Source organism: Eschrichtius robustus, chromosome 7 (assembly GCF_028021215.1).
Source record: "Eschrichtius robustus isolate mEscRob2 chromosome 7, mEscRob2.pri, whole genome shotgun sequence".
In the NCBI taxonomy this organism is placed as follows: Eukaryota; Metazoa; Chordata; class Mammalia; order Artiodactyla; family Eschrichtiidae; genus Eschrichtius; species Eschrichtius robustus.
Window position 1 is genome coordinate 103351744 of NC_090830.1, and position 10962 is coordinate 103362705.

The following is a 10962-nucleotide window of genomic DNA, read 5'->3' on the forward strand; positions in this document are numbered from 1 at the left end:
TTGCCCACCAGGCGTCTCTTTCTCCCCATCACTGGGGCCAAAAATCTCGAACTCCTGGGTATCTTTATGGTTTTCACAGCCATGCTGCTCAATGTGGCTGTGCCATACCACCACCTCTGCATCGCCTGGGGGCTTGTCGTTAATGCAGAATCTCAGGCCCCACCCACACTGGAGGAATCGGAATCTGCATTTTAACAAGATCCTCAGGTGATCTGTGTACACGTTAAATACTGAGAGGTGTGGTTCTACAGGACATTCCTAATATGAAAAGCTTGGAAGACAAAGAAAACCCCATCTAAATGGCCTTTTTGCATGATTCTTTCCCACTAAAAGGAGGAAAGAGGGTTAGGATTTGCTTTTATTATGAACATAAAATATACATACAGCATAATATACATTTACACATTTACAATTCGCAGTTACTTTCATCTTTTTTGAACTCATTCGGTTCTGCACGGCCCTGTGGCCGGCTCCTTCCACTTACACTCAAGACATTCTCTTTACCTTGGTACGTACAGCGTGTGACCTAGTAAGAATTACCAGGCCCAGGCGTCGAATGGCCGGCTTTACTGTCCTCACAGAATCACTTTCATTCTGTTTCCTTTCCTGTCGCTACAGGCTTTCCACGGCCTCACACTTCAGCATGAAAAATTCAGGAGAAAAGAGGGCTGCAATAATCCCCTTTGTCTTTCAAAAACACCTTGAAACATCTTCCATGAGCGAGGTGACACGTAAGTTGGCACTGACAGCACTTCTGGTTAACACAGTTTAAGAACTACCTATGGGAAGGCTCTGATGCATCACATACAAACTAAGCTTGTTCACCAAATGGGTGATCACGAAGGATCTGAATATCGGTGGTATCGCAGTAAATAAATAAATAAACAGTAATAAATACAAATAAATACAGTGGGTTTCACTAAGGGAAATGTCAATACCTACGTCCCTGTGCTTTCTCAAAACATAATTAGGTGCCGCTTTACAACAGGTTGATAAAGAGAAGCTAGTTTTCATGATTCGCTCTTTGGGGCAGTGAAGAGAAGCCAATGGAAGCTTCTATCGTCGTTTTTCTCAGAATGTCTCTATGCGAGAGGATTTGTAGGAGTTCTCTTTGAGGTTGTCAAATATTGCTTTGGTTCCATTCTGCCACTGTAGCACCAGATCTGTCGGAGTCTTCCCAGCCTAATCAAAATAGAGGAGGGAATTTGACTTCCAGGTGGGAGGCATCTATAAATTCATCTCGTGTGTGTGTGTGTGTGTGTGTGTGTGTATTTAATGAGGTAATGGATAGGTGTATGTTATTGAAGTGTTTTATGTTTTCCACTATGAGTGATTTGCAGTTTATATTCAAACCAGCCCTTCACTGTTTCTCACGGGAATGCTTTTGGCATTTCAGATTAGCAATGGTTTTCTTTCCTGTGGGATATCCCAGGTGGTGGTAAAAATCCCTGTCCCTAGACACTAAACAGCAAGAGTAAGCCAAGTCATTTTCAAACTCAAAAAATGCCTCCATACTTACCCGGTATCCTGCAAAATGGGTGTGGGGAGGTAGTAGTATCCCTCTTGGTCAAGAACCAGTTCCTATCAATTTGGAAAATGATTCCTGATTGATAAAAACTGGTGGGGAATGAGCTGCTTCAACACCTTGGCTTAAGCACACAAGTACCACTCCAAGGGGTAGATTTTTCACAGCTGCTCAGAACTTACATTGGTCTCTCCCAGGAAATTTATTTTTCTTGGAGATGATATCAATGATGTACGAATAAATAACTTTTGAGACCAAAATTTTTTTACCTTAAGCATACATCTCAAGATATTTACAACAATTAAAACTGCGTCACCTCTCAATTCTTGTCTTTAAATTTGAGAAGTCCTAAAATTTTCCATCTCTATTCATTCAGAAGTCTCTCTTTATCCCAGAGACTGGCAGACTGGCAGCTTTGAGATGCAAATAAAGCTAGAGACCTGTTTTGGCCCAAATAGAGCTTAGATTTTTTTAAAAGTTGGAATTAATTAGCAACAGTTGGAAATTAAGAGATTTCCCAACTGAATTTGTGATCTCTGCGAAAAAACTGGGAGACCTGGCCGCACAGTTCCCGTGGTTTCACGGAGCAGCAATGGACGGAGTTGGGGAAGGGCTGCTACCTTGAAGTAAGTTGTGTGCATGGCACCAGCAGCCACCATGTAAGTCATCTATCCCGTCTGCCTGGGCCCTGTGCGGATTTGAGTTAGTGGCCCTGCAACCTTCATTCTGGACCTTCTCACCTTGTAGCATCCTACCTTGAGGGACACTCATCAGCAAACATGAAGACAGAGTTTTGGACAACAATACAGTAATGTATTGTTTCCAGTTCCCTTCAAGATGGTGTCCAATAGCTTAGTGGTCTTTTTTGGGAACATCCATCCATTGGGTCAGTGACATTAACAGTTCCAGAACCTTTATGCTGGGGTCTTACTGGTAATTCAGAGCCCTGATCCCTATTTGTATATTTGGGGCTATTCTTTCATGAATTCCTCGAACTCCTCTGTATTGAAATTTATCTCGTGATTCCCTGGCTACTTACACAGTCTCCCCAAATCTGTACGCTATTTATCTCTGCAGGTAGTGTCTCTCACTGCCTGAAAAAAAATCATATTTTCTGCAGCCTTGGGGATTTCATTGAATCTACTCTTTCTGATAGTTTGTTTAAATTATTTGATAAGACCAATCCCAATATCAAGAATGAGGGGACCCGACTGTTAACGCAGTCTCTATTGGATTTATTTTTTGTTCCTGTCACCAAGACTTCTTTTTTTTTTTTGAATGATGAAGTATTCCTCTCAGTCTTAAAGTAACACAGTAAGAGGAAGAAATTATTCACAGTATAAGATGACTGGGGTTTTCTTTCCTTCTTTGTAAAGTGATTCTCCAAAAGCTTCTTTCAAATTACTTCTTCAGTACTTTACACTCATTCCTCCCAGTGATATTTTTAAAGCTTAGATGATGCTTGACTGGGAATTGGGACCATGAGGAAAATTTGGTTACATTCCCTGGCTTACAGATGAAGCTTAATTAATACGTACTTGTAAAGGGGACTTACACAAGCATTTTCAGGGCCTAAATATAGGAAAGTATTTTGAGGGATGTGCAGATAAACCAAAGAGGAGAATGAACAGAAATTATCTCAAAAATGTAGGCAAAAGCATGGCTACCCCTGGAAAAAGTGGTAGCCTGTCATGCTGTTGTAAGGAGGGGAGGACTATTCAGAATTACTTGGATTAGATGTTGATTAATTTGAGTTCCTTGGCCCTTGGTTGCATTGACCACTGTGGAATTTTTGACAACTTCAGCAATGGTGGGTGTCTTTATTCCTGACTACCCCAGACCTTGCTCAGCCAGGGATGGCCAAGGCAGACTGTGCTTATGTCTGTAAGTGTGGGCGGTTTGGCCATCTTTTATCTTCAAGGCCAAATTTTTAAAGAATTACTACAGGCTATATTAGGCACCGAGGTCATAGCAGTCACTATGGCTTCCCCATCTCTGACCAGGTGATCTGAGTCCTTGCCAAACTCAGCAATGTCCTTATGGGAATGACCAGGGGCATTTAAACCGTCAAGAGACCCCTGAAATATCAACACTACCGTTGTAAGAATATTTCCAAGTATGTGAGCCATATTTTTGTTCATTAGAAAGCTGGCAAGCAGGGCCCCTTGCTTGAGCACTTACACAGTTCTTGATGTTGAGGTCGGCGCCATACATGATCAGGAGTCTGATCATCTTGTACCGGTTCAGCCTCACGGCGTCATGCAGGGGGGTATCTCCTTCCTAGAGAAGCAGAGTGAACAGACAAGGTGAGCCTGAGGCCAGGAAGTGGGTCCCGCAAGGGTGCCCGGCTGGGGCAGTTATTCCAAATATGTAAATGAGTGAAGCTTTAGGAGGCCAAACTCTGCCGGGCTACTCACTCGGTCTTTGGCGTTGCGTTCCGCCTCGCAGGCGATGAGATGCTCTGCGCACTCGTAGTGGCCGGTCCTCACCGCCACGTGCAGCGCCGTGCTGAGCAACTGCAAAATGCAAGAGCCTGCTGTGTCCCTGGGCGTGAGGACAGAGGCTGCCCAGACCCCAAGGCGTGTGTGAAGGGGAGAAGTGGAGGAGGGACAGGGAGGCGGAGGGGAAGACGGAGGGAGACAGGAGGAGGAGAAATACCTTATCCCGCGCACTGATTTTTGCTCCTTTGTTCAGCAACAGTTTTAAGACATCCAGGTTTCCTCCGCGGCTTGCCCAGTGGATAGCTGTGGATTCAAGCTGTACCGGGAAGGTAAAAGGACAGGAGTTAGTGAAAGAAGAACCTAGACAGAGGAATTAGTACGTCGTTTCTAAAGCCCAGGAATGCCAGGTTTGCTAGGGCATCCGTGGGTGACACTGGGCTGTCCTCGTCTAGGTTGCCAATTGTAACTATTGTAGTCGAAGGCTCTTGCCAAATGTTTTGGCTAAACTCTTAAGTGTGTGAATGTGAGTGTATGCGCTCCTGTGTATGTATCTATGTGTGTGTTTGCATCATTAGGAGGTTCTTAATAAACCTAATAAATCTTTTTAAAAGAGGATAAGAACTACAATTTATTGGGAATTTCCTCGTGCCGACATAGTGCCTCATACTTCAGACGCAGTGATGCTCCCAGCAACATTATGAAGTGGGTATTCTGTGCTCGTTTTGCAGATGAGAAAAACAAGGCTGCAAAATATTCAAGTTTCTTGCCCAAGGAAGCACAGCTAGTAAGTGGCAGAAGAGATATTCCAACCCACCGTCTGCCTGGAACTTTTAACCACTTTTGCCATATGCACTCAAAAGTTCTAGACAAATGTATTTTAAAATTCTGGCAGAATAAAAGTAGTCCCTTCTAAAAGATATTCATCTGGATCTGACACCTATCCTTGTCCCTGTTGTTTTTTCCTCATCCCTTGCTGGGTCTCTCCTGCCATTTGTGCCAGCACACCCTCTGTACCTTGACCATCATCACTCGTGGTCACTGCACTTACTCATAGGAGTAAGTTTGGTATATCCTTGGCCCTCCAAATCCCATGCTCATGAATTTTTGTGTCTTTCCATACAAACTTTATATTTTGTTTCTTTTCTTGTTTTTCTGTGTGTACGTCTTTTGGGTTCAATTTTGGCCAGTTCCTTTGGACTTTTTCAGTCCCTTTTCCACTTTGCTGAAAAGTCAAATTGAGCTGTATTTAAATAAAGCATTTTCTCAGCTCAATCTTCAGGTCATAAAATATGCTGTGTACCGGTCTGTGTAGAAATCACAGTGGTTGAATTACTGAGGTCTGAATAGCAACTACTTTCCGTAGATGCAATTCATTTTGTATGCAGTCTAGCCCCAAATCTCACTGATGACAATCAGCATCTATCATATAAGGTGTGCAGCTAGAGAATTCTGAGATGTTGTTGGCAGCCAAGGGGCCAGGAGCAGGTGGCCACAAATGGTAGAAGGACATGGAGGCTGAAAGGCAAGTGTTGACTGCATTACTTCTCAGTAAGGCTACTGACTTGATAATGACCCAAGTCTTCGATGAGGATATTGAATTCTGTCCAGCAGCTCTCACTTCCTTCTTTTCCCTGGAACTCTCCTCTCCTTTCAGTATGTGTGAAAAATACTTCCCACATGACCTAGTCCCATCTCCCAACTTCCCTTTGTATGGAGAAACGAGCTTCTGCCTAGTTCTCGCAGATCAATTTTCAATACAGTCAGCCCCCTTTTCCATTGTAGGTTTTCTCAAGTTTCACGTAGTCTACTTACTTTGGCTCACTTCCAGACAAAGAAATATATTTACCATATCACGGAATTCAGTCTGGGCTCCAGCTTCTATTAACTTCTCCACAATTGCCAAATGTCCTTCTAAGCATGCTCTATGAAGAGCTGTCCGTTTATACTGTCAAAACAGAGATTTAAGAAAGAGAGAGGGAGCAATGCATATAAAAATGAGCATAAATCCTTTCTAAGAAGTATGAAGCTGGGGACTCTGATGACCTAGTTGATAGAAACTTGAGTGCTTCTTTATGAATTAGAAATGTCAAATTTACTAAAATTGTTGTCTAGAACAATTATTCTGCAACTGAGATTTACGTCTCCTGCAACATACATTTCTAAGTGCTTAGAGGTCTACATCGAGGCACATGGGCTTAAAGATTCAAAACTATCTAAATGCTGACATTTCCCTTTCTTATATTTTGTGCCTTCATGGTTTCTGTAGTATTTGCCATGCAGTTCAGGCTGTTTTCTTCCATCTGGGACGGTTGATAGGTTGAATATCAAAAAGCATTCAATTCATTTTTAAGAAAATGGGAGACATTTTTCATTCAACTTCAGAAATGATTCCCCATTTCAATTCATGGGGGAAAGGATACAAAAAGGATTAGTGATTTCTGGTAAATGGCTTCATATAAATGGATTAATAGACTGTGCTGGAACACCTTTTAGGCATTATTTCACTCCAGTGCCCTCTATTTTCAGATAAGGAAACTGAGGTCCAGAAAATGCAGATTGGCTGCTAAAAATCAAATAGGCAAGTAGTGACAGAGCTAGCACTTGAACTCCAGTCTACAGATTCCCTGTGTAGAGCTGATGTATTTGAGTCCAATCAAAGATAATGCTAATAATATATTTCTCCATTGGTGACTCGTTGGTCCTGCCATATTAAGAGTCTATCTCAAAGATCTAAAAATTAAAGACAAGCTGAAAAAGCAGTCAGAAGTATATTAGAGTGCAAAAAATAATGCAATCCATAGCTCTAATCCAGCATTTTCTTTTTTTGGACCACTGCACTCCCCTGTTATGCTATTGGCATATGTGGCAACAGCTGGGGAGACTGTTTCAGGTGGATTGATTTTTGGCACCAGATTAGCAAGGCTGCAGCAAAGCATAAGAAACACAAAATTAATGAGCTGGATTTTGCAGTGCTTTGTATAAGCCTTACCTCATCACAGACATCTGGATTGTTCTTGTCTGACAAGAATTTTTCTACTACTGGCAGTTTATTCTCCAGGGCAGCCTTCAGAAAACTAGGCACATCCACAGGTTCTGTCTAAAGCCAAAAAAACAGTGTGAGAGTTACCATGGGTTTTCCAACATTCAATCAAACCCTCCGCAGATATTTACTCCCCTGTAGCCTAATGCCGAGGTGTAATACTGCAAAACCAAGCAGCCCTTACGATGATTTCGGGTTCAGGTTCCTTCACAACTGGAACTTTAGTTTTCCTGTATTTTTTCCTTTTCTTCAGTTGAATGATTATTTCAAGGTCTTCTAAATTTTCAAGCTTTGATCTTTGTTCTAGTTTTTTCTTCTTGAGCTAAAAAAGAAATCCATGTTTCAAAATACAGTGAGTTCTACTGACAAGCATTCTGGTTGTGTCAAAACAGAATCTACAAGGTCTGAGCTAAGTATGTGAGCAGTTTGCGCAAAAAGATAAAAAATTTATAATAAATCTTTGACTTGGATTTAGTGATTTCTTATTCAAGTACTTAGGGGTCAAATTTTTCAGCTAATTGCCTTCATCTTCACTTCCCTTGCTCATAGCATCAGCTTTTCACTGGAGATAGGATCTAGTCTCTAAGTGATGATTTTGTAATTATTTCCATAAACAAACCCCAGATTTCTGTAGAATTTTGTATCATGCTCATGAATTTTTTTTTTTACCCAAAAGACTCCACTAATAAGTTTTAAGCTCTAAAATTTCAATGCCAGTGTCTTTCAGGTGGCCCACTGAGCAGGGCTCATGAAATAGACTATCCTGGACTACAGCTAACAAATGCATGTTTTATCTGTGGTTAGTAAGTAATGAAAATTCACCCAGCAACACATTTTGTCAACACAGAAAGCGGCCACAGTCAAACAATGATCCGTGGACCACAAACCACATTACTAAGAAAAAGAAGGCTCCCTTGTTTGGGATTAACTAGACAGTGTAAGACATCAGAAATTCACTGGACACATTTCTCTTTCCAAGTCTTTCAATCAAAACACAGTCACAGAACATACAGTGATTGATTCGGAATCCAGAGGTCATAGTCTTGCCAAAGAATTATTTTCTGCAACCTATCCCATAGAAGTTGCCTCTTTATAGGTTAGAATCTGGCAGAGAAAGATCTTTGGAATGGTTGCATTTGTTTGGTTTCTCTCTCTTCTCCTTCCTGTCTGGCACCTCCATCCTCTGCCCCGTCCCCAACCTCCCACTCATGAATTTCATGGAAGGGTCTTACCTCTGCCTCTCGCTCTTTATCAGTTTTCCACTGTTGCTCCCGCAGGCTCACAAAATGTGCTGGAAGTGTTTTCAGGTCCTCTTGCTTCTCTAAAGTGACAGCAGCTTCATACTCTCCATCTCTGAAATCCTCAGGAAGGAACTCCCCAGCGTCCCCACTGCCATTCTTCTTCCCTGTAACCTACAAGGGAAGATGGCAGGGTCAGAAGTAGCAGGCCTGTCCTGGGGTCATTCTCCACAGAGGATGCTGCAGGCAGCCCCCGGCCCTCCCTCCCTGCTGACAGTGGCCTCCATGCAGCACATTCTCATATCTCAGGCAGCAACGAGTTGCTGCAGTGTTCCAGGATAACCTTCAGATGCTTGTCCCCCTCTCTTGGTTAAATCAAGGTTTAGGTTAGGTTGAAATGTTTACATCTACTTTTAATCTATTTAATCACATTTCTCCTAGGAAAATCACAATCTGTCCTCCCCATCCCCACCGATTATTTAAAACTCTTTCGTTTTAGGTTGATGATCCCTTGCCTTGAGTTATAGTTTCCAGACATATATTCTTGCAATAGAACTTCTCCCCTAAGGCATTTTGATAACTATACATGATTACACACTTTAGTAATAAAAGCAAAGGAGAAGATAATAGATAGGAAATATGTAGAGAATTCATTACTGCCAGCTCCCTTTTTCCAGTTTCACTTATTTCATCACATAAACAAACCATTTTCCATATATGATATTTTCAGAGTACCAGCACATTATGTGAGAAAGAAAAGGGCATTTCAATTTTCAAATAAAAATCAAGGCTGCCCCATTTTTCACTGCGTAGAAATGATGTGCTTTACATACCAGCTCTTCTACTTTCAGAACCATCATGTTGACCTGAAGTTCGTCTGTCTGTTTTCCTCCTGGGGGATGAAACGTTGAGTCGGCCCTGGGGAGCCCCCCCTGCTCTGATCAGCTTATATAGCTAGGGCCGGGTGAGCTAATCTTCCAACCTGGGAACCCAAGTAACACCCCTCCCCCCCCACCCGGGGCCAACTCAGAGGCAGGTGAATTTTCATTCCAGACTCAGTGTCTGGGAAGCAGGAGAGGGAGGGGATGACAAGTAACCCCACTGAATATGTGAATCAGGAAGAAATGTGAGAGGGCCATTCCTTTGGCAGTGACCACACCGCTCAGCAATGCAAGTCATCCTATTTATCGGGAAGCCAGGGGACAGCTGTCTGTTGACATTGCACCACACCACTGCTCCTTTTCCTTCTTTGTCAGCTTTCATATGACTAACCCTATCAAGAAAATGTAAATGCCCTGCGTATCACACCACCAATAATATCTTTCTGATAACCAGACTTATCGACACGTCACTTGGGGGAAGTGTTGCTTCAGGACATCCTATTCCCATGGGTAAACAGCCTGAGAGGAAAGGATCCGGGTCCTAATTGCCCTTGTCTATATCTGTTTGGAATTCTCTGGGGTGATGTCTGGGGCTAAAAAGGCCCCATGACATGCCACCTTCCCATCATTATAAGAAATTGAAAGCATTCAGTAATGCACGTTTATTTTATGGTGTCACAGTCCATAATTAGCACATGACATGCTCACTGTCTTCTAAAACAGCATGCTTACTGGAGCAATTTTTATTCAAAAAGTTTCCAAAATGTCCCAAGATAGGTTATATGAGACCGGTTATTAGTAACAGTACAACCTTGATTAGGTCATAGAGCCAAAGTGCTCAGGTGCTGTAGATAAAAGACTAACCTGTGGGAGCTGGTCAATGGAAAACTGATGAATTCATAAAAGTGCTAACAAAAGATCAAGATGAAAAAAAAAATTAATTACATGGGACTGAGTGAACTGATGAGGATGATTATAATTTTTGTGACTTTCTGTTTGAATAAAAAAAAAGAAATCCCACAAGGACTCAGAGGCAAAAAATATACAAATCAATTTTCACTGCAAAGTAAAGGAGCTGTTACAGTGGAGGATTACCGGACTGAATGTCAATATTATGACATAGTGTGAGTGTGTTTCGTGTTTGGTAATTGCAACCATTGTTGCTTTTGTTGTGGTCATCCATTTACAATGCTTGGTGTCAGTTTCTTTATCTCTTGTAAAAATAAAATACAGTGTGTGTGTGTGAGTTGTGGAAAAAAAAAAAAGAAATTTTAAATTCCTGAAAAAAAAAATAAAGTTAATTAGTAAGTAAAAAAAATAATAATAATAATTAAAAAATACATATCCCTGGGCCCCACCTCAGTCATTCTGAATTGATATATGGTGAGTCCTAGGAATCTGTATTTTTCAAAGCACTCAGGTAATTCTGATGCATGAAGGCTTGAGACAGGTTGCCAGCGGAGCAAAGAGCTTTGCTTTGGGGTGGGGTGAAAAGACCTCTGTTTCTGGTTTCTCATCTCTGAGGTGTTTAATTATGTGAAAATACTTAGGTCTCTTTATAGTTCAAGGAGAAACTGAGGTTACTATCTCCAAAGCCATTTTAAACCTAATTTTTCTCAGTAAAAGAAAGGAGGGGGGGAGTGAGAGTCTGAATGAAACAAGTGTGTTCATTAGGATGTTATGTTGACCTGTGTTTATCACTCCCTTAAACGTGCCCACACAACAAACATGGCTGCCAATCTCTTCTTCCCCCTTGAACTGATGGTTTTTCTGGAACTTTCAGAATGAGACATTGACACACCCCCCCCCCAAAACCAAAGTGCTGGCAAAGAGGGAC

General features: G+C 41.8%; 1 protein-coding gene across 1 annotated transcript; it reads right to left on the reverse strand.

Moving 5' to 3' along the window:
• Window positions 1-340: 340 nt before the first annotated feature.
• ANKRD1 (ankyrin repeat domain 1) lies at window positions 341-9236 on the reverse strand. The gene is made up of 9 exons (XM_068548189.1): window positions 9078-9236; window positions 8239-8418; window positions 7191-7328; window positions 6956-7063; window positions 5813-5911; window positions 4184-4282; window positions 3943-4041; window positions 3707-3805; window positions 341-1182 (listed from the first exon to the last, which is right to left on the reverse strand). The coding sequence occupies exons 1-9, from the start codon at window positions 9102-9104 to the stop codon at window positions 1072-1074; spliced, it is 960 nt and encodes a 319-aa protein (XP_068404290.1). The 5' UTR covers window positions 9105-9236; the 3' UTR covers window positions 341-1071.
• Between the last annotated feature and the right edge of the window lie 1726 nt (window positions 9237-10962).

Bases quoted from the DNA above. Each gene is read 5' to 3' on its own strand.
- ANKRD1 (XM_068548189.1), bottom strand. From the start codon at position 9,104: ATGATGGTTCTGAAAGTAGAAGAGCTG. The intron at 5,912-6,955 runs GTAAGGCTTATA...CTGTTTTGACAG, and splicing joins ATCCAGATGTCTGTGATGAG to TATAAACGGACAGCTCTTCA. The intron at 4,042-4,183 runs GTATTTCTCCTC...TGCATTTTGCAG, and splicing joins AAATCAGTGCGCGGGATAAG to TTGCTCAGCACGGCGCTGCA.